The 24,821-nt window shown below is 42.1% G+C and overlaps 1 protein-coding gene across 1 annotated transcript in view; it reads right to left on the bottom strand.

Moving 5' to 3' along the window:
• LOC117450051 (teashirt homolog 2) overlaps positions 1–24,533 on the bottom strand; it is a 44,171-nt gene extending 19,638 nt beyond the window's left edge. The window contains exon 1 of the mRNA XM_034088039.2: positions 24,316–24,533. Coding sequence (XP_033943930.1) covers positions 24,316–24,355 — 40 coding nt within the window. The 5' untranslated portion in view covers positions 24,356–24,533. The remainder of the gene's footprint in view (positions 1–24,315) is intronic.
• Between the last annotated feature and the right edge of the window lie 288 nt (positions 24,534–24,821).

The following is a 24,821-nucleotide window of genomic DNA, read 5'->3' as shown; positions in this document are numbered from 1 at the left end:
AACAGAAACGCACAGCCGCACAATCAGTCTGCACTGACAATGGGATTTCAGAAAGGTAAGACATAAAGCGGAGGAACTAGAACTATGCTATAATGAAACCCATCCCTGAGCGTCGAAAGGCGAAGACACAGCTGCTTTTCACCTGGATGCAGGTCAGTCTTTGTCAGTTTCACCGCAGTGTGTCGTGAGCCAAGAACATTTCCCTCTGTGTTACTGGGCTGTGGCCCGCATGGCCTGCGTGGAAGAAAAGAAGTAGGCCACCGCTGCGGTCTCCGATTCTCCTCTGTGCACGCGTCACCTGCCAGCTCATGTGGCCCAGCGGAGACGTGAGCAGCTCTGGCAAGAACCAAATGTTTTCGTTTACCTCGGGGGCATCCACACTCTTCTTTAGCAGGCGGTGGCAGGCTAACATGTCAAGATACCGGCCCGGGACTCTGGGCCTCGGGGAGAGGTCACGCACTCAGAGCGTGGGTTCAGAAAACATCGAGATACAACTCTGTGCACGAAGGAAGGCATTGCTGCGTCCTCCCTGCTGAATATGACCAAATAACATCAACACCAGATGTGTTATTAATGCAGATAGAGACGCACCGAAGGTAGCGTTTTGTTTCAGAGCCGATTCCAACACCTCGGAAACTTGGAAATGTGCTCCATTACACCTTTACGCTCAGATTTGATGTGTTCACATTGTTTGATGGATCTACATTCGGCTGGGCAGCAGGGGGTGGCGGTGCTTCTCAGGCTAACCTCAACACGTCTATTTCGAGCTGAGGACTTGCTGACAGCACATTTAACTTTGTGATCCGCACATGAGAGACAGCTAACAGTCGCTGACAGCTGAAACAAACCGAGACACATTTCCCTATACGACACCGTATTGACACTTTTCGTTTGATGAGGACTTCAACTAACTTTGAGATAAAAAGGCAAAACGGTAAGATACAGAAATATCATAAAGGGAAGGTTGGTTTCCAGCCAGCTCATGGAAACCAGTCTTTCCTTTGGGGAGGCTCTGTCTATAGACGCCTGATTTATGATCTAGTCACTTTTTGCAAGTGTGCTCACAGGTTTCTGGAAGTAGCACTCAATTAGAGCAGCAGGGGTTAGGAGTGGGTTCTTTGTGAGGATAAGTTAAAGCTTGACACGTTTATTTGTGCCAGTGCAGCTTGAAGAGCCGGTGACAGACTATCAAAAGTCTTTGATCGCCCAATTCAAAGTGTGGGAAGTAGTAGCAGTCCCTGACAAGTGGAAAGGAACACAACATGTTTAGAAAGCACAATCTTTAATACCAGTCAACAGAGAGTGGGAAATAACTGAAGATGGAAATGTCATCACTTAGCAGGACAACAAGAAGCGGACGAATGCAGCGTTAATCAAATGTGGTGTACATTGGAACGACCTGCCCCCTCATGTTAAATTGTCGCCCACTCTTGAAGCTTTTAAGTCCCGCCTAAAAACCCACCTCTTTTCCCTTCCCAGAAGTCTGAGCTGTGTCTTACCTATTTGTATGCTTTCACTGTCTGTCCATATCCTTTATGTGCCTTGTATTTATTCTTATGTGTGCTTTTTTTTATCTATTCGTGTAATATTATATTTTATTATAATGTTATGTTCATTGTGAAGCACTTTGGAAAACCCTCTGTTTTTAAACTGTGCTATATAAATAAAGTGGATTGGATAAATTAAAATGAGCTTGAATAGGATTCCTGCAAAGCAAGACCATGACAACAGCGTCAAACCAAAAGCTGAGCAACATCCTCAATCACAAGCTCAACGCCATGTCTCTTCACAATTTCTATAAAACTAGTAAATCTTATTTTTGAGACATTTAATGATTGAGCCAGCGAGTGAGACATGGGAACAAAGTACCAGCGCGCGGAGTTACTCATATCCCTGTTGAAAAACTCCTCCGTTTAATGATTCACCACTAAGGAGAGTCCGTACACTTCCAGAAGAATTCAAATCCCTTTTCCCACAGCCTCTTTCAGTCCGAATGATAAATGACACCCGTCATTCTGCCGTTGCCAAACAGCACAGAGGGGAATTGTCCTGATATATGATTCACAAGAACAGGAAATACACTCTGCCTTTCTCTGCAGCGCTCCCACTTGCCAAGTAGGACGGACCTGGACAGTGTCAAGGCTCTCATGGTGGAGGCAGTGGGAAGGCTGACGGCGCTTAAACCCAAAAAGGGAATAGACAGTGGGTTTCCAACATGAACTCCCCCCCCTCTCTCGAGAAGCTCCTGATGACTGATGAAAGAGCCACTGCATTAAAATAGCATCGGCGTCTATGGGAACGAGCTTTAGGAGGATGGGAGAATTAAGGGCGCGGCGAAGTCGGCAATTATCAAACAGGGGAAAAGAGATATAGGATGAGCAACCTCCCTCTGCCCCCAATTACAATGCAGCAAGTGAGGCTAATTACTGCGCCTTGATTATTTCATATTTCTGGGTGAGGGAGACGGAGAGAGATCGGGTGTGAGTTCAGATACGACTAGTTCACACAGACTCAACGTATACATACATGTGTGAAACATGCAGTCACAGCCACAGGTATGGATGAGGTTGGTAACGCTGTAGACATGTCATTATCTGTGTCTGTCTTTAGAATATGCTGAGTGGATCACATCAGTCCGGTTCTGAAGTCTTTACACTGGCGTTCAGTCGACCAGAGAATTTATTTTTAAATACTACTGCTTGTTTTTAAATCACTAAATGGCTGAGGACCGAGGTATATAGACGACCTCCTGCACAACTATGAAGCATCAAGGTGCCTCGGGTCCTCTGGGTCGGGTCTGCGCGCTGTTCCAACAATAAAACATGGAAACTTGGAAGATGGAAAAGCAGCGTTCAGCTATTGTGCTCCGACAATCTGGAATGGTGCACGTCCGCTGAAACACTTCCTATTTTCAAATCCAGACTTAAAACATATCTATTTGCTGCTGCTTTTAATTGAGCTGTTCATACTCGCACTGCAGTCTGCCTTTTATTCATGTGTTCTGTACCTGCTGTGTTGATTGATTTCTTATCTGTTTTTAAATGCCATTTAATAATGTGTTTATGCTGTATTTATTCTTAAATGTCTTTTGTTTTTATTTTGTAAAGCACTTTGAATTGTCGGGTGCTGAAAGGTGCTATATAAATAAAATGGCCTTGAAGGCAAGAGTTAATAAAATATGTCGGAGCTTAAATACAGTAAATACTAAAATGCATTTCTTCTGTACCATTATTTCCCTTGTAATGTGTCTGTGTTTATTAAATCTCACCTATCTTTGTTTTCGACTGATGAAAGACATGTTCTGGCACCAGTTAGTAGTTAGGATTGGATTAGTTTAAGGTATTTTGTTCGTCTTATGATTTGTTTAGCTGTAATGGGGTTAGGGTTTCTAAATATTACATGAAATCTCTCCAATTCTACATGTCTTAGGAATACATGCTGAAAATACTTTTTGTCCAGTGTCTGGGAATCTATTCTAAAGCTTTAAAATACTATCCCTATTATTTGTTTTTGGATTGGATTTAGGGTATTTGGTTAGTCCTAGGTGTTTTCTAACTTTCTATTTATTACATGAATCTCTCCAACTCTTGATGTGTTAGTAATACATATTGTAAATGCACAATGTTAAGTCTCTGAGCAGCTATTCCTAAGCTTCAGATAGCTTACCGGGGTGTCCCATTTCACATACCGTATCTCCATTACGTCTTATGATTGTACTATTTGTATCATTTGCTTTATTGTATTATATATATATGTATATCCATCCTTTTGTGAATAGTTGGAATTAAAAGCGTTCGAGTGGAAGCAGCTGATTCAAAACGTCTTATTGTTGGTGTTTCTGTGTCAGAGACAGAAGGAGAGGCACTTCCTGCTGCTGTGCGGCTGCTCGCCTTCAGGCTGGTCCCTGCAGGCCGGCGCTCAGCGGTGGGCCTCCCTCTCGGGCTCTGAGCGCGGGGATGTGCCCAGGGCCAGGACCAGCAGCACTCAATCACCCAGACAGCGACATCCTCTCGCCATCACCATCAGAGAGGCCCCCTTTGGGGTGGTGTGGGGAGGGGTTGGGGGGGGGGGGGGATATTTACGAGTAGAGCGTTCACACACACACGCCCAAGCGGCTGCGACTCGGCTGATATACTGTCGGCTGGACTGTGGGATGGAGCCATATAGTTCATCTCCTCCTCATTTCCAGCCCCTAACCGGACCCCTGTAAGTGCTCCTCGGAGCTTTGCAGGTTGGGTCTGATGCGGAAAGCAGACAGCGAGTGCTGCACCGCATGTAAATCTAGCACTCCAAATGTTAATGTGGGGCTAGAGTTACAGGGTACTTATTGGATCGCATTATCAGTGATTGCTTTGTTTGAAAATGTGAACCAAATGACCAAAATAAGTCGCATCAGGGGAGAACTATGCACGAACTGCAGTATTTTTTTTTACAAAAGACACTGTGAGTCAAGCCCTACGATAAGCAGCATATGTTTACCGAAGAGGTGCATTGTAATGCCTCTTTACCTTTGATTTCAGGACGGAATAATTACAGAGGAAGCCGTGTGAAACCCCGTGGCAGATTAGGGAAGTGAGTTGGAAATGGGTTCAAATTGTTGCTCTGAAGTAAAGAGGCTACTCAGCACCACAAGGGGGTCTTTCCTCAGGCAGGCCGAGGGGATTCAAAGGAGCCATAAAAGGTCTCTGTAATGGCATCAGTGATGTCTCGCTGCCATTAAAAACGGTGAGAAAAACATCTGCTTTGCATTTTTCACTCCCCTGCTCCTCATCTGTCTTTCAAAGTGTCTCAGAGAGTGGCTTGGTTTCAACGTGCTCGTGTGTTTTAGTCAGGATAAGGTTATTTTACAGACTTCACGTGGTGAACGATAGCTTCAAATCAGGGTCAGAAAAGAACACAACTTGCTGGTCAGAAATGTATTGAGACATTTGTACTTGTTTTACCATAAGAATTTAAATGTATGATGTAAACAACAAACGATATAACCTTAGAGAAGAGGAAACCAAGTATCACACATGCGTCCTCTGCTCAGAGATTTCATTCATAGGAAAACCTGCCTTTCATTAAGCAAACAGTCTCCTACACACCAACAGTGAAACACAGGAGCACATACTACAGTTTAAAGAGCAGAAATGAAATCTGAGCTCACTAGAAGAACAAATGAACTGAAGAAAACAATAAAGCAGATTCAAGGCAAGGCAAGTTCATTTATATAGCACTTTTCAACGCAAGGCAATTCAAAGTGCTTTACAACAAATGAAAGACATTAAGCATTAATTCAGGAAGTAGGCGTATAGATTCACACTTTAAAGGTGTAAGGTTGAGAAACCGGCTCGAGACTTGTTGTTATATTCCATGGAATGCTCTTCACATCCGACAGCAATGAATATCTGAAGTGCTTTGACCAAAAATACATCAAAAAACGTCACTGTGGAAAGCACGACCAATCATCTGAGCCGACCCGGCTAAAGTAGCTGGATGGCCTACCTGCCTGTCAGCCTTCCATCGGGGCACACACTTATCTCGTGCCCTCATTGGTCATGTGTGCGTTCGTGTGTGTTGGGGGAGGGGCTCTGTGAGGAAGTGGCAGATTATTTCCGGTTGTGTATTTTCAAATTCTAGCGCACTCGAGCTGGTTTCTCAAAATGACCACCTTTACGTACTTAAACCTAAAGAGCAGTACACTTTACAGAGAAGATATACAATCTGCTTATTTTACAACAATCACTATATGCTATTTTTAGTTTTTTAGTAACATTGTAATCCTGCTAGTCATCCCAAATACTTAGATATGCAACAGTAATCTGATTGAGTTTTTTCTTGTAACTGTAAGGGAGTACAGTTACCTTTTTTTCCGTATCCTAATAATCCAGTTACATGTAATCCGTTACTCCCCAAAGCTGTATGCTGGTTATTTCCGCTTCCATTAAGGCTAAAAAGACAGATTTGAAACCATGTGTATCCACACCCAGGTCACCATTTTAGAGCACACACCTTGATGGCTCGCCCCCTAGCGGTCCCCCGTGCCCTCCTTCAGTGGGCTTCTGGGACACCGAGGCCCCGCAGTAATCTTTTCTCTGCTAACCCTTTAATAAACCATAGCCTGCTTCATTAGCTTCTCCTCGCACCGTGATTGATCGGTGCCAGTCAGAGAAACCCCATCCTCGCCCGACCTACCTCTCCGCCGCCAACTAAATAAGCCAGCTACCACCCATCACACTATTAAAGGAGAGTATTCAGCGCGAGCCAAAGAGGGAGTGGCATCGGCCGTGGATGGCAGTGCAACAGTGTTCCTTTTGTTCAAGGGCTGGGTCAAAATCAATTTATAGGATACTGGGCTCAGTATATCAGATTCTTATGGGCTGAGATTCTGACTTGACACGCGAGTGAACAAAAATAAAGATTCAGTTAGATTTCAACAATGAGCTGTTCATATTACACGGACGGAAATACATGGAGAATGCAGCATGACTGAGGGAAAAAGTGGTGTGAATAAAGGTGCCGCTTACAGACAGGATGACTCATCATTTTGGCTTATTGCTTCACAGGTCTCACATTACTATTACATATGATTTACGGTGACACTGCATTACTCATTCCTAGGAGACATTTTTCAGTAAATATAGATCATGGATAATAAGACAAAACGGTGTAAAAAGAAGTCATAAAAGGTCCTAAAATTACACATTAGACAATGAATATATTATCTTAAGGTTAAGGTTAGTTAACAGCACATTTCAGACACAAAAGTGCTTTACTAGAGGTGAAACCGTTAAGTTAGTCGCTTTCACAGCAACATTATAAACTCCCCTTGAATACTAATTCAGAGAGAAATGAACCATCTGATAAAAAAACATGTTTATAAAGATTAATCGCAAGCAGACACCGAGTTAAGATGTTGAATTCAACCAGAGGGGGGAGAGGAAACAAGTGAGCTAACGATACGAGTGCATAATGCAGCATTACTGCAATAAAGACATGATTTCACTATCCCCCATTAGTAGCTGGACTCTTTTCTCTCCAGTGTGTGTGTGTGTATGTGCGTGTGCGTGTGTGTGTGTGTGTGTGTGTGTGTGTGTGTGTGTGTGTGTGTGTGTGTGTGTGTGTGTGTGTGTGTGTGTGTGTGTGTGTGTGTGTGTGTGTGTGCGTGTGTGTGTGTGTGTGTGTGTGTGTGAGATCCCTCACTGCTGAGCAGGAATAGAGATACAGAAGGGAGAGGTGCGAGATGCTGCTCAGCTGCAGTGATAAAGTCAGTAATATCACTATCTCGCCCTCCTCTCCCAAGAATTGCTATAAACCTATTTCCAAAATTGCACCCATATATTCAGGGCAGACAGTCAGGCCGTCCCGGTGACAGTGCAAACTTTTAGGCTGAATTATGCCACTGTCATTCAGAGGGGTTTATCAAGGAGGGTCAATAACTCACAGACCCAAATGTGGAAGAGGCCGGCCCTGAGACTCTCCTCTCTCTCTCTCCTCGCTCGCTGAGCCTCCTGCTGCTGTGTCAGGACACAAGATGGTGCCCAGTCACACTGCTGCATGGAAACACTGAGAGGTGCAACCCCATGCTAACAGACACAGAAACACACTGTGGGAGGCTGGAGGCGTCACCGAGCAGCAATATGTAATATATATAATATATATGCCTGACTGCTCTATTTATTTAAATTGTTTATGCATGCTTCTTAGGCAACATCAAGCTGTCTTTGGCTCTTTTCTGCTGTAACATACATGTCCCCTCTGTGGGGAAGCTAACCAAACAAGGACGCAAAAACGGCAATTGAATTCATACGTGAAACTACATCAGACATGTTATAATGTATATATTCTATTTGTAAAGTTATTTAGGAGTACAATAGTCTATTCTGGTGTTTTCTAACTTATTCTGTATATTTTTTGTTTGTGTACACTGTAAGAATATCCACCGTGAATTCACAATAATTACCTGGCACCTTGTTGCATGACTTTCACAGTAAGGTTCACAGCAATTTACATCCATGATATTACAATGCATTGTTGTGAAGGTACAACTGTATACTGTAACTGCACAGCTTCAATTACTGTGATATTACAGTATGTTACTGTGGAATTACATCATTGTGTTGTACATGCATTACAACAAGGGCCTGTACTTTTACATTTCTATTGTAAAAGTACTGCAGGAGTAGCCAGTAATGTACTGTGAATTTACAATGTGTACTGTGAAAGTACTGCAGGAGTATACTATACTGTAGATTTAAATATTTTCATATATGCTTATACACTATATAATAGTATATGTACTGTTTGTTTGTGTGCAGTGTCTGTTTTACACGCTGCTTTAACAAATCAGTAAATTATATCTAATCTTATCAAATCTAATTTTCATTAATCATTAATTACCTGGATATTCTCCCGATTAATGCTTTTTCAAAATATGATTATCCGTGTAATTAAAGTTAGTTCTCAAAGTGTTCACGTGTTATTTTTTTAAACACAACCAACAACAACACTATACACTTTAAGTTAAATATAATATATGACAAAAAAGTTGCAAATTGTTATGTGATTTTTAACTGTTTTGCCAATAATCTGTTATCAAAAATATTGCCAGTTAATGTATTACTGTAGTTGTTCTGCTCTTTATTACACGCAGTATTCTTTGAAGAAAATACTAAATGCACAAAAGAACAACAATCCATAATGATGCTGTTTTCACATGAAGTACGTTCTGTATCTTTCTCGACCCTAAACACCGCTACGATTCATTCATGACGCATCTTGAGTTTTCAACACATTTACCACAAACCTAGACTCTATCACTCGTGTGCGAAAACAAAAAGTCATGACGCCATTTTGTGCCATTTTGTCCCATCTTAGGCTCAAACCCCATTTCCCCCGACACTTATCTGCAATTAGCCATGTTGGATGTTTCGTCATGTGCAAACACTTAGCAGCATTTGACATTCACTTGATTCTAATGGCTTTGCAGTGGGGGTTATGCCTGTAGCACGTTACAGAGCGAATGCATGACTGTTCACCAAAAAACATTTGTCACTTGAGGACAGAGTAAATTGGCATCATTTATTGTTGAAGGAGACACTTTGTATTTCCTTCAGTAGGTCAGACACTATTTAAGCTTTTCTTTAAGTCTATCTTCTCAGGGAGACTTCTGTCTGAGGGCGATATCACCTGCAGCTGTTTACAATTAGCTGAATTGTTCCCCGCAGCAGTGCTTAAGTTTAACTCACCCTCTTTAAAATCAGTATCTTCCAGATGGCCGTACATCGAAGCTCCTCTTTAAACGAGCGTGAAGCAGCTCAACCGGCACAGCCCATATAAAAACATTCATTTTAAAACAGCATGGTGGAAAAAGTTGTTGGAACTTGAAACAGTTTAAGGGATTATTCTGTGTTTAAAAAGCTCTACAGTCACGTCAACTGTATTCATGTTCAGATTGCATTTGGAAACGCACAGGTGACACCATGTCCACCAGAATAGGACCTTCCCTAAAGAGGGAGTGGCTGATGAACACACACTACTTTTCTGTGTGTGCGTGGGTCAGAGAGATACTTCGCCCACGCGCTCTCCGTAGAGTTAAAGCCGGACTAAACAAGAAGGAGGTCTTTCGGACACCGACAGCCAGCAGCGACTGTACATCCTGCAGGCCGACAGACACTCGTATCCGCACACTTATTGTACTGGAGGATAATTCTGTTATCAAGTGTGGCCCAGTTTTGGAGCTCAACAATACAGACTAAGTAAATCCACTGGTGACGGCGATCAAGTGCCATTTTTGAGAGGGAGCTGTCACACTGACTACACGAGCGCAAAACAGTGGAGCGAGTATCCGATGCAGTTTTTAGAATTTAACCTAGATTTTGAAATCACACCAATGTCATGCATAGATTTGTAAAATACGTTAATTCAGGGTTCATTTCGTTTTTGTATACTTTATACTGTCTGAACTTTTTTTTTTTATATATTTGATTTTGATATACTTTATTAATCCCCGTGGGGAAATTGTTTCTCTGCATTCGACCCATCCTAGTGTTAGGAGAAGTGGGCTGCCATTTTGAACAGCGCCCGGGGAGCAGTGTGGGGAACGGTGCCTTGCTCAGGGACACCTCGGTAGCACTTGGTCTTAGCTGCTATGCTTATGTTCGTACTTAAACTCGACTTGCCAGGGACTGCATTCCACACTGATCATCATTCATGTTCCTGGTTTATAGTGACGGTACAGTATCTAGAACACATCAAGTAACTGTGGTGGGGTATTTAGAATTAAACCATATTGGTATTTGCTTATCTGAGAAGGGACAATGCACGTGAGCTATCGTGAGCCCATCATGTTAATGTGCCAGACTTAGCCATAGAGGCTTATTTTCATCTGCTCACAAAGCGACGAGTTAGTCTCACGGCTAAATGAAACTGTCTGCAGGCGAGAGGGAAATAAAGACTATACAAGTGTCTAGTTTTCTACTGTATACGAATGTTCACATGTTTTAAGATAACTACATGTGTAACTGATAAAACAAAGTGTTGTATTGAGTTGTCCAGATCAACATTGTTGTTTAAGATTTGTACCTTTCCTTTTCAACTCACCTAATTCATGGATAGTTTTGTAATAACTGGTCATATGCTTGATTTCTAAAGAGTAACTGTACCAGCTACTGTAAGTATAAACCATGAATGGTGCGTCCTGGATAAAGATCAGTGGATACACCGTGTGCACGCCTGTAGGGCAGCAGTGCATTCCAGCGAGTGGAGTGACGCCACCCTATATCCCGCCAGAGGTGGAGATGATCCGCTCACAGTGGGGCCTTTCCTTTGTGTACACGTGTGTTTAGTGTTGTCCCGGCAACTGCAAGCCTGCTCCCTCATTGGGCCGGGCCACCCCGCCCTGAGCAGGATCTGCTAGCAGAGCTAATAGTCTACCTGAGGTTTAGCTAAGCGGGCACATGTGTGTGTTGAGGCATCATCAAAGCATGCAAATAATTACAGAGTTGGGTTATTACTGTACGTGGTTGTTATTTTCATTATCATTAATGTCCCTTCTCGGAAACAGTAAACACCCACCAGCTTGATCACAGGTTTACTTCAAACCAAGGCAGTTATCTCCATGATATGATCAAGCCCTCGTCACTGGACGATGGATGAGGTATGTGTTTTACGAGAAGCAGACCTTTATGTAGAGACAGAGGACATAGTCTGTTTGAGAAGACAATACGGAGTAAACGAACGAAGAGAAACAAAAGATGTGTATTTTCCGTTATGCAACGCTCACAGAGATTGTGACACTAATGTACTGTATCTTTACAATAATAGCCCTGGGCCTCTCTTTCTCTCGTTGACACGGCACGATAGTAATATCATGCAACGGGTCATGGCCAAATGGGAACGTGTTTGCAGGACTTTGCAGATTTACGTTGCATTGAAATGCAGGCAACCTTGGCAGGAAATAAGAGATGGGAAACAAGCCAGCCTTTCATCATGTTCCCCAAATCAGTGGAGGAAATGAATATGGATGCCCTCAGGCGTGAGGGGAAGGAAATACAGGGGCTGATGAGGTCCCTAAAGGATGCGTCTGGACAGTACCGGAACTTTTCAGCTGGGTCGCTGCCAGGGTGCGAGGGCCGCTGTGGAGCATGTAGGAAACACATGCAGACATAAAGACACACACACACAAATTGAAAGGGCAAATAAACACACACGCATGTTCACATAGGCGCTGATTTGTTAGAGGGCTTTAACCGCTCTCTTTCTGCTTACAGTATTGAAGAGATGAAGAATGTCGGGAAGCAGGGACTTAAAGTGGACATATTATATTTATTTTAAGGTTGTACTTTATTTCTCTGCAGTGACATGTTTACGTGCTTACATGTTCAAAAAGGGCTTTATGTTTCTCATACTGGCTAGCTGGCTGGCTCCGTTGTGATTGGTCAACCACTCAGAGATGTCCCGCCCCTCAGCCTACTGTGTACAATGTGTTGCCGCTCTAGCCAATAGAAGCACGAGTTCAACATAGTCATGTCACTATGTAATGTAAGTAAACAAAGGAGTCCAAGGAGGCGTTTCAGACGGGGGGGGGGGGGATTTTAACGTTTGCAGACCATTTACATGCACACATATAACAGACTACAGGAAAGAGAAGACTCCAAAGAAAGCATAATTGGGCCTCTTTCAAATTAAAAGACTAAAAGCGAATTAAAGCTGTTCCTAAACCGAGCGGATACACTTTGTTTACAAGAGGAACGTCTCTAAGTTGCACCTGGTTTTAATTCTAAACAGGACAACTAAAAAAAAACGTCATGAGCTGGAAATGCCAAAACAGAAACTCCTTCTCCACCGTCCTCAATCCCTAATCCTAGAACAGAGACATGTTGTGTTATCAACTCTGCAAGTCGTCGTATGGCATCAATGGGTGCTGCTTGCCTTGCTTCTCTGGACACTAAACCAGCATCCCGGGATGAACCGTGAGGCCGGAGAATCGGAGTGTGAGGAAGCTGGGTGCTACAGATCCACAACATGAACAGCTAATTCAGAGGGGGAGAGGAATTCCTGGTTAGGGATTAAGGCAGGCTTCAAAGGAAGCTATTCAAGGCTGGGAGAAGAGCAGTGGCTCTGAATAGAAAGAAACAAACCACATTCCTAACAACGGAAGTGCATATCATGACAAGTGGATTGTGATACGACTGTTTTGCATTGTTCGGGGTGTTGCTTACAGATGTAATGAGGTCACCTGCCCCATTATCCTGTTGTTACAGACCATGAGTGGGATTATAAATAATGTGGTGCAATGTTCAGGGTTTCAGACAGACATTAAATAAAGCTGTTAGCAGACTTCTTATTTTAGGTTTCATAACAACATGTATTTAATAAGTGGGTCAAACTATGAACTGAAGCTGATTGCTGTTGATCTAGTGAACATGCACGAGTGGACGATAAGCAAAAGACGGTTTGTTTGCGAGTGGAAAAAGATCAGCTCGATGAAAATGTAGCATTATCTAAACGTGAAGTGATAAAATACATTTCTCTATATCTGTACAGTGGCTACAGACTCATTTGTATTTAAAGAACTGTAAGCTAATGGTAATACAAATATTGTACTTTTTTGATCATCATATTTCTCATACATTTGAAATATAATCAAAACAAAACTAGAAGTATAGATATATTTAATATCGCGTATATCACATCAATTCTAGGCCGATTTGAATCTCTCAGACAATCATAGTTAAAACACGGAATGATGCTAACTTAGATTTAAAGGTAGTGTAAGATAATGTCGAAAATACAAACTTCCTTTCAGATTTGTAAAAGCTGGAATGATATGTGATGTTTTGTGATACATACTAATCTGGTATAATTTAAACATTGTCAATCCAACCTTTCCCTCGAATCCAAACGAGGCTGCTCCACTCGTGTGAAAGCCACCTCTTCAATAGTGATGATTGAGCAGATTACACTCTTTCCAGATGCATCACCGAGCAGCCGCTGCTCCACTGTCCTGCACGGGTCACTCAGAGTTAAAGTCAGGGCCTTTGGCACAAGCAATAATCTGTGTGTGTGTGACCTCTGTTACATTTTAGGCATGAGTGGGCCCGGGGCGACAGTTACCAGGGATACACTTTACCAGCGCAGAGAGGACATGTCAGTCAAACCCAGCGTGAGTGAGACAGACAGCGAGAGAGGCAGGTATACATTCAGAGAGAATAAAAGCTCAACACAACAAGAACTCGTTTTGACAGAAGGACAAATGGCCACACAGAGAAAAACAGCTATGCAAAAATGCAATAAGGAATTCAATAAGGATCCTATGTGTCAATTTGATGGTGGAGTTTAAAGTTTGACGCAGTCGACAGCTGCGTAGCCTCCGGTGTGTCGGGTCTGAATAAAAGTTTGGAGATCTGGAAATAATCTGACAAATGTTTCAAGCTTTTCGGAGACTTTCTACGAGCGCCGTGAGAACAATGAGACAGGCGAAGACGGACGGCGAGAGGCGACTGCGCCGGACCACATGTCTTTAGGGTTCCCAATAGACTCCGTTTCACCAGATTGAATAGCTTTGCTAACTGCCACAACACTGACCTCCCACTGACACAGAGAAAATGACCACTTTCTACAACTTTCAAATGGCCTGGGGGGAGCACGAGATACCGAGCTCTGAAAACACAACAGACGATTGCTGACTCAGTGTTTGTCAGGATATGGGAAAGAGGAAAATGTGTCCTTGACAACTTAAACGGTTTTGGATTGAACACGACTTATTTTGACAGTTAGTTCTATATCAATGACTCTTTTTCCCCCCCGCACACACTTCAGGACTAAAACATATTCTTCAAAGGGAAACGTGACGTATTGAAAACAAGCTTCAAAAGTAAACCTATGAGGAGTAACCTTGTCACGACTGATGTGCTCTGGTGAGGATGACCAGGTGCCACCGGGTTTCCTGTGTTACTATCATCAGCCTAATGAAGGAGCAAGGCCTATTCGATCCTCCAGCTGACCCATCTACACACATACCTCACGCACTAAAGGCATACAATATGACTGTAGCACATCGTACTACTATAGTTTGCTTTTAGAGGCCTCCCCGTCACTCAGTTCATCTTAAGAATGCGGTTCTGGTTTACAAGTAACAGCTGAAAAGCAAGCACTGTCCCGTCTTGATAGGCAGGATGACTTATGGCCGGCCTGGCTAGCAACCCCTTGAATGTCTGGCTTGAGATATATGACGAACAGTCCGACGTGGGAGGACGTGGAGTCCCTGAAAGTCTTGTGAAAGAGGGGGAAGATGATGAATCTGCATCTGCTCTGAACAGTACGGCAACCATACTGCAGTTATCATCAGTGAGGTCACGGGTTATGCGTTTGGGAGACATACGTAACCTTGAAAACATGAACAATCCCAATCCTTGTTTGGTTTTATTGAAGCTAAAGGCAATATGTCGGCTGTGTTTCTAGGAGGTTGTTGCCAGCTGGACGTACTGTACACTGGTGTCAAGTAACTAAGTTCATTTATACTGTACTCGAGTACAATTTTGAGGGACTTCTACTTTACTTTAGTTTTTTGCTACTTTGTACTTTATACTACATTAATGCAATACCTTTAGTTACTTTGCAGATTTGGTTTAATGATATGAAAAATGAACACCACTTAAATAAGACTTTAGTTACACCTGGAGTTAAATGTGTAACTTCATACTTAACTTGGGTTACATTTTGAATTCAGGACATTTACTGTATTCCCACACTCTGGTAGTTCCACCTCAACTTAAGTACAAGATACTTCTCCCACATACTGAAAGACTTCTCAGCATCATGAAATCTGGGTGACGATGTCTTTTACCCACACCCACGTTGTGTGACGTGTCCGCGCAGTTCCTTTGGCATCGTGTCTGCTCTCAGTCAGACACAGTTGGACCATAATTAGACATGCTGCTTCCTGTACAAAGACCTCCCTGTGTAATATTAATCATGTGAGGATAAATCCATCCACTGCGGAAATCCCCCCCCCCCCCCCCTTTCTTTCATGTACTCTTAAAACTGAGGATAGGGGCTCTTCTGTTATGGTGCAGAGCGAGAAGAAACACAGGCCTTGAAATCTACAAGTGATAAGGATTTTTTAATGTTGTGTTTTCTTTGTAGCCCTCCGGAGAAAAAACAAAACCAGATCATTGTGATAAGTTGAGTTTCTGCCACATGCCCTAATCTCCACTGTGGGGGACTAGGTTTCTATGACGATGCGGAACAATATTGTGAGTAGATTTTTGATGGGGTATTTAGTGAAATTAGTTCATCTTCATGGACTATCATCGCATTTAAAAAGCTGCAGAATAATATTTTGAGTTTCCACGCATTCATTTTCTTCTCTAAATGATACCATTCGTCATGCACCTCGTTACAAAGACAGTCCATTTTGAATTCCAATTTTCCTCTTATTTTAAAACTGAAATAATACATGGACTTTGGCTCTGAACAAAACACAAAGAAAGCATTTTTTTAGATGAAGTCTATTATTAGGTGTTATCAAAATCAAACAAATGTTAATATATAAAAAAGAAAGTTTTAATTTAGTTTGAAAAGTTGTTTATCTAACTCGTAGCACGACTAAGAAGACTGATCATTTAAAGTAAGTGCATTCAGACCGAGCCATAGGCTGCAGCACCGACATGTTGTGCGCTTCTCCTTAATCAAGTTGTAAGTACACCAGAATTATTCTACATTCATCACGGACACCTAAGCTGTCACTGCTGTTTAATGAGTATCAATTAAGCTGTTTCAACAGACTAGCTCAGCACATAGTGCGGAGACAAACAGGCAGGAGCAGCCCTGAGGAGCAGCCTCTCCACACAGCGCTCGCTCTCTGAGGTTTAGGTACAGGATTAGGGCTGGAACAAAGCAAATGTTGGGCGTTTTCTATTTAGAAGACAATCAAAGAACACCCAGTGACGTTCAGTTCAGAACACATTCATTTAAGGCTTTGAAACTTTTATTTGTACGCTTAAAAAAAATGCACTCCATGTGTAATCCTAAAAGGTCTGTCCCCGCTACAATACTGTGAGATTTCAGGCTGTATTATATTTGACAAACTAGAAAATATATTTCTATGTAGGGCTTACATACAGTATATTGACAACTTGTACTTTAAATTAAATGAATGTAACAATAATAATAACACATTTAAATGTCTCTTTGCAAATGTGTTGCTACAGTAATTTCATAATATTTTTAAATATATTACAGGCGTGTGGCGCAGTGGGCTAGTGCGTTGGTGTTCGGATCAGGGGGTCACAGGTTCAAACCCCACTGCAGTCAGCATGTTGTGTCCCTGAGACACTTCACCCCTAATGGCTCCTGTGGGGATTGTCCACAGTATTGAGCATGTAATAATAAGATGTCTCTTATTCACAACCACATCGACTGTATGAAAACCTTCTCAGCAATTATACAAATAAAAATGAAGGTTATCCAGTAAACAATATTGTCATTGTTGATTTCCTGTCAATATTTTGGCTTCAGACATCATCCAAATGGCACCCTGGTGGTGTCAGGGGCCGGGTGTTAATGTGTCTAATAGGGTGCGTGAGCCGCTGGCCCCCCCGCCATGAGACACAAACAAACTCTTTATTCTCGTCACTGTATATTCAGTTTGACATTAAAACTTGTTTGCTGCTCACGAAAAATTATCAAATGAGCCATTCAATATTTGAAAGCTTCGCTAATTAGAAAGCTGGAGTTTCTATCGCCCCCAAATCAGTGTTCGTATTGAGAGAAGAGTTTGTTAGATAACACAGAAAACATTGACAATACATGGAGCAATTGGGCTCCAATGCAAAGTGTAATCATTCAAAGGGTTAACACAATTATATAGGCAACATGTAGGCTTACAATAAACAGACACATGTGGTTGAATGTAGTTTAACCATCTGATATTTATAGTAAGTACAGGTTACCCACGACGACTACATTTTGGCTTTTTCCAATAATTGCAATAGGCAAACATAACTGACTGCTTTGGTGTATCATCACATGTGTTATAAAATACCTTAAAATGTGATTAATTCTGTGTGTTTATTTTCAGGCACCGTGTAATGTAGGGAATACATTATGTTGCTTTGACTGGCTGATTAACTGATTGTTTGCCAAAGCCATTTAAAAACAACCGACAATAGCTCATTACAAATCAGTACATTCTTGATTGGCTGTAATAACAGGCGCATGTTTTCGATGTTGTCTTCCTTTACTAGACTTAATTGTGCAAAGTGTGAAAGCCTCCGTTTGACCCGCGCCGAGAGACAGAAGATCAGAGGGCAGGGAGGTCAGCCGAGCCGGTGAAACATTGACTTGATTCATCAAATTAGGTTCGATGTAATTGCACCGCATGACGACTCATAAAACACGCCGGCTATAAAGCTGTCAGGAAGCCATCAGCCTCGCGCTAAATGAAGTTACAAAAGGTGCAAGGTTCACAACTTCATGCAGTGCTACAGTTAAGTGTCCAGAAGCACTTCCTCCGGTCATAACCTCGCTCTGCGGTAACCACGGCGATCAGAAAACTGAGCAGGGCGCTACATTTTCATTTGAAGTTTGATTATATTTAAATAAAAGTGAGTTTTTAATCATATTGTGACTATTCCTATCATGTGTTCCTTTGTTTAGGTTATGTTGTGTGGATTTGAAAGAGTGATAGCCACTCAGATTAGATTAGATTAGATAATCCCAAATTCAGACTTTTTTGTCACAGCAGCTTTGATTAGGAAATTAGTGTTAACTCACTTTGTCATTAAATTAGATTTTTTTAAAAACCAATAGTTTTTTCTCCAGATTTGATTTATCAGTTTAGGGTAAGTCAAAATGGTGTGTATTTAATTATTTATATATTTATATGTTATTATATATTTAGTTAAAATAAGTAAAAATAATACTGCACACAAAAGAAAAATGATATATCCATTTTAAAAGTGTGCAAAGTAGTAAATGTTTGCACACTTAATCTTTCGGGGTAAATCTTTAATATAATTGTTAGTATTTAAAGCCTGAAGCTACAAACAGTAGCTTCTGAAAGTGTCCTTTATCAGTGATGCAATCTCAACGCCATCAGCTGTTTACACCTTAATAGAGCCTTAAAACACACATGTTCACAACACCTGAACGTATATCTAACAGACTGACCTCTCGCAGCGTTGCAGAGCGTGCAGTGTGAAGGCGGTTTACCTTTGTAATTGTTACAGATCACACCATTAGCACAATATTGTCATAGCTCCTGCTCCTGCAGTCAGTAGCAGCTGAGGGTTAATTTGCATAATAAATCTTAATTGAAGCTCATTAAGGATTAGATAAGACGCAAATCAGGTACACCGCGGATAACTTAAGATTAATGTTTTCTGATTTTTGGCGCTTGCATATTGAAGTGGAACGCCACATTAATTCATTAGGAGGGATTTCGCATCATTGTGTATTCAAAGTTTGAAAGACGGTCCTTAATAGAGCTGGTTTACACATCTAAAGTCTGAGCACTCTTCCAAGGACTTTGCAGGAACAATATGATATGGCAACCTCATACAAGCACATCTCCGGTTAGTTTAACCTGATCCGGCGGTGATTGTTTTTAAAAGACCCCCAAACCATATGGCCAACATGTACGCCCTCTGACTGACTCTACATGTAGGTCAGAAACTACAAGATGGATGTCCTCACTTAAATGTTGCTGAATTGAAAAAGAGATGACGTGCTCTTGACAAAAGTGAATCTGATATGAGTTACAAAGACATACACTATGGGGGGATTGTCAATCATTACAATAATGCAAAGCACATGTGGTGCCGTGTGTGATAGCATGAAGGAAATACAGCGTACCTCCTCTGTGTAATCAATAGCAGGCCCACAGTGCTACTGTATTACTGTAAGCTCGCCTTGCATTCTTATCCTCTCAATCCCCATAAATGAACAACCAAAGCCATAAAGTCTTGTTCCCTCTGTAAATCATTATATCTGTGGGGACCTGGACAAAATACCACAACATAATTTCTTTTGTACTTGGGATGTCTGGCAGAAATAATGAGTTTTAGCCCGCTCGCAATAAACCCTCCCAATATTCTAGTTATCGTCAGACTTAATGAGTACAAAGCAAAACAAGAATCGTAACAACAAAGTCCCTTTTTCTGCAGGGATGATCGCATGGAAACAGTATCCACATGAATCACCCCCACGGCATATCAAATGGTGTCACTTGCCTGGAACTAGTGCAGGTCTCGGAGGGAAGGCAAGGTGAATGAGCAGTTGCAGTAGAGAGGTGCAACACTGCACAGGTTTGCTTTGAGACCAATCATAACAGGCTGTTTTCCCACACAGGAGAGCGCACAGCGGAGGAGAGATCACTGAGCTGGAGGGCACAGGAGTCTTGGTTCTTATCACCTAGACAGTGCACCACCCTGTCTGCTCGCACACAAACAAAAGCCTTCGCAAACTATTAGCTGCTGTCACCTAAGTGGCGTGCAGCAGAGGAGCCGGGGTGAGATCACGCTCAAAGCAAACCACCTGACTTTATAAGGGCTTTTTTTATAGTATACAACATGGAAACGAGCTGATGAGGAGGAAGATATTAAAGGGTGTCTCTATGGGGAGCAAGTTGGAAAATTGCAAGCGTTGCAACAAAGTGCGAGTAGGGTTTGCAAATTGTGGAGTTCATCAAAACTACACATTCGCCTTGTTGCCCGGAGATACTGTGTATTGTTGAATATAAAGATTTAACACCCACTGGTGATAACTTGGTCACTTTTTTCAAGGCAGAGGTTGCCATGCTAGAGACAGACAATCTAACAAAGCACTGTAACTAATATGAAGTGAGGCTTTTCTCATGTGATTGTAGGGATTCTCACACATTACTATTTCAGCCTTGAAAAACACACAAACACGAGCTCGACAGCGGTATCAAGTAGCAACGTGATTGTGTTGAAAACATTCATTTAGCTACGATAAACACTTTGCCGAGGCCAAGAAGCGTCGCCTTCTTGTTTCATGTTGTGTTTTCTCTCCGTAGAAAAAGTGAGAGTTTGTTCATCACTTTCTCACAATTTGACATTAGTGAAAAGCTAAAAAGATGATTATGAAAGTGAGTATTCTTATGTTATAATTGGTATTTGGAGTCTTGTGGATGATGGTACTTTAAATATTTGGTAGCCTTAAAAGTGCACGCGGCCCCGGGCTTGGCCCCCCTTTTTTAATATTCTTTGACCGCCTCTGTTCCTATTGGTCATTTTCATAATTCCATCGTTAACTTCATTAAGATGCTTCAGCCAATGGGCACTCATGTTTCCTGCAGTTAATGAAATTGTGAAATACACGGGAAAAGCTTATAATGGTAACAATATGAGCTGTCGAGCACATGATTACAAATATGATATAAACAAAATCATCATCGTCGTGCTAATATAATTACCAGAGATCAAATAAGGCTTTGAAGTCCACACACACACACACACACACACACACACACACACACACACACACACACACACACACACACACACACACACACACACACACACACACACACACACACACACACACACACACACACACACACACACACACACACACACACACACACACACACACACACACACACACACACACACACACACACACACACACACACACACACACACACACACACACACAGTGTAAGAATGGCTACATTAATGTAAGCATATCACAGAAACAATGTGATGTTGTTTTACTGGCCGCAGACAATAGAAGGGTGAACAAATCCAAGACGGCGGTAATCTGGTATCAAAAAAATAAAACGAGAGACCCTTGTCTTTGCTGCCATTTCCCTCCCAGCTTTTGTCATTCAAAATGGACTTCCTTTTTCCACTTAAACTGGATAAACAACATCTGCCTTGATCGTAGGATGTTTTCTGAACAAACCACTTAGGAGGAATTTCTGCTAGCCAATTCCCACAAGCTGCTGTCAGTCACTAGCTGGCACTGCAACACTTAATGCCTTTGTCTGTTCTCCAATTTATCTTGTTAACAGCAAATTGGGCTAACGGTTTGAGGCACAGAGCTATTGTAAAAATAACAGTAAGGGGAATACTCCCACGGCCGCAAAATAACATATGGCTCCCTTCACTCAAAAATGCATCTTGTGCACTTATAGGGCTTTAGGTTTACACCATATATAAACCTGATACACAAATTTCAACGTAGAATCTGTAGCCTGATAGCCCTCTGTCTTAGTGATGTTTTCTCAGTGATAAAGGTTTTAGTGCATCCCAACCTGGAGCGGTGAGTAATTGGCATTTTAAATTACCATACAAACCATGTATGCAAAGGAAGTAAATCAGATACAACCGGCCTTTACTGGTGTGGTCTCACGTTTACAAATATGCCTATTAATAATACAATTCCCAAAGGAGATTACAAGAACCCTGGATGCAAAATGTCCTCTGAATTAATGCTCGAGCTGGGAATAGTCTTCTTGCAAAATACTGGATACTGCATCTTTAAGAGCCTCCCCAAAAAACCTATTCCTTTGCATCTTCCATGCTCTTATTTCAATACTCGTCTCTCCTTGTTCCCCCTCCACACATCATTAAACATATTATTATAACATGACTGTCAGCCTGCGTCTCTCTTCGCTCCATTCTTGCTCTGCCAGGTAATCAATTTGTCGTCACTCTCTGTAACCCCAGTAAAGTCATCAAGTGAAATGAGTTACAGCTGCAAAGAGCCTTCAAGAATACAGGAGAGAAAGAAAAAAAAAAAATGAACGCGAGAAAAATGACAACACAGCCCAGGAATATTCCACCGCTTGATAGCACATCCCAGGTCTTGAAGATGAAATATTAATGCACAATTTGTTTATCTGCGGGCCCACATCTCTCCAGTGCCGAGCTGTTAATTTTCTATCGGCACAGACAACGGATCAGTCAGTCATGAACTCTTCACAGCCATTACCGGGAGACATTTTGATTAAGTATTCCTAATGTAGTGGATAGGAAAGAATGAAAACACTCTGCCTGCCAACTTTTGATTGACCATTAAGCCACTGATGAATGTGCCTGTCAAAGAGGAGACAATTACCTCAACAATGAAGAAAGTCTTCTGGAAGGCTTATTTCTCTACAGGGCTGACACATTTACCAGAGTACAGGCGAGGCAGCTGAGAGCGTGTAAAGGGATCACTTAGGCATCTCCTCAAAAGTTCCCTGAATACAAAACCCGGGGGCATTGTTTTTAAGAAAAGGGGGCTTTTGGACGCTGAAATGTGGGAAAACATTTAGTGTATGGCAACGAGTGCCTTTGTGTGTGCGTACATGTGTATGTGTAAACTGAGAGTGTGCCGGGCAGATAAGGGTCTCAGTATCTTAAGCGGGTATAAAGAGACGCTATTATTGGCAGAGAACAATCGCCATCTGGTTGCTACATCCGCAACCATAATAAAGACTGATAACTTCTCAACACGCCACAAGCAAGTAATTGCATCCTCGTATACCATTGATCAATCTAGTTTTAATCCACCGAGCTCCGTCTTAATGAGGCAGCTTTTTTAGGGAACATAATTCACATGAAGTAGAAGGCTAAGACTGCGGGGGAAAGGTCGCGTGTACAGTGTTGTGACCTTGTGAATGTGAGGAGAAGTTGTGCATTTTAGGAGGAAGTAATATTAAAATATATGGTGGTTTTAGAGTGTATAAGAAGAGAGAGAAAGCTGAGATTCAGTGCCCCAAAAGAGATAAGGAAAAAACACAACACACACAGTTGACACATCGACCTGAACTATCCGAAGGCCTCCTTGAAGATGAGATCATTAATTCAACATTTGAAGCACACACCGCACATATGGCAGATTTTACGATATTACCCTGATGACCAAAAACCTGTGCAGGTGTGTGTGAGCGTTCTCGTCTTCCTGCCAGCAGCATGGATGGATTGCTGTGTGTGTGTGTGTGTGTGTGTGTGTGTGTGTGTGTGTGTGTGTGTGTGTGTGTGTGTGTGTGTGTGTGTGTGTGTGTGTGTGTGTGTGTGTGTGTGTGTGTGTGTGTGTGTGTGTGTGTGTGTGTGTGTGTGTGTGTGTGTGTGTGTGTGTGTGTGTGTGCGTGCGTGCGCGTGCGTGAGTGAGTGAGTGAGTGTAACCCCTTCTCCATTTGTCCATAAGATTATGAAGAGTTCATACAGAGTTCATCTGCTACGATACACCGGCTCCACATCTTTCAGCCCCTCTCCACTCTTCAAGAGGGTCAAATCAAACACACCGAGACGTTTTTTAAAAACTGTGAGTAAAACTAAACTTTCTGATCAATGAATGAGCAAATGCTCAATGACGTGTTTTAGAATAAGGAATAGGAAGGAATATGTTTGCCTTTTTAAATCCGAGTGAACAGTTTCCTTAAGCGTTTGCTTTAATATTAGCTGTATTAATTTACCGCAGAAGCCGCTTGTGATGCTGCAACCCCCCCTATTGTTGTAATGTTGACTTTCGTATAGCAGGGTGTCCAAACTGTGGTACAAGGAGCACTTGAAATTTGAGTAATATTAAATTCCCTATAAACACATAAGGTAGCTTTGTTTTAATTCTACCCTACAGTACACATGCAGTTATATAACGGCAGCCTACTAAAATCTAATGAACTACAAAAACCTGCTGCGATGGGACAATCTCTCACTAAATGCGGGGGTCGGATGCGTATTCAGGGGTCCCACATGATAAAAGTTTGAGGGAGAAACCAAGCGCTATAGGCGAGCTGCACACATAATCACAATAAGGATAATACAGAAATATTCTATCATAATAAAAAGGTTCTTATAATTAAAAAAAATCGCTTACCCGCAGCCCGTTTGGGCGCCTGCTGTTTCCTCCGTGGCATTTTTTGGAGTCGCAGTTCACTACTGTGCCCAGGTGAAATCTGAATGCGGGCTACGATAGTCCATGCGTAGAGAGAGAGGAAAAAAAGAGAGAGAGAGAGAAAAAAAAGAGAGAGAGAGAGTGTGTGTGTGTGTGTGTGTGTGTGTGTGTGTGTGTGTGTGTGTGTGTGTGTGTGTGTGTGTGTGTGTGTGTGTGTGTGTGTGTGTGTGTGTGTGTGTGTGTGTGTGTGTGTGTGTGTGTGTGTGTGTGTGTGTGTGTGTGTGTGTGTGTGTGTGTGTGTGTGTGTGTGTGTGTGTGTGTGTGTGGTGTGTGTGTGTGTGTGTGTGTGTGTGTGTCTTTATTTTGGCTCTCGGAGTAGTTCAGTCTCTCTCACTATGAACAGAAATCCAGCTCGGGAATCGTTTTGAAGGGGAAACAGATGTTCAAAGCCGGGCTTCTTCACCTTCTTCTTCCTCCTCCAACGGGGG

This window comes from Pseudochaenichthys georgianus, chromosome 7 (genome assembly GCF_902827115.2).
Source record: "Pseudochaenichthys georgianus chromosome 7, fPseGeo1.2, whole genome shotgun sequence".
In the NCBI taxonomy this organism is placed as follows: Eukaryota; Metazoa; Chordata; class Actinopteri; order Perciformes; family Channichthyidae; genus Pseudochaenichthys; species Pseudochaenichthys georgianus.
The sequence above is the reverse complement of the archived record's forward strand: the minus strand, read 5'-3'. Positions and strand labels throughout refer to the sequence as shown.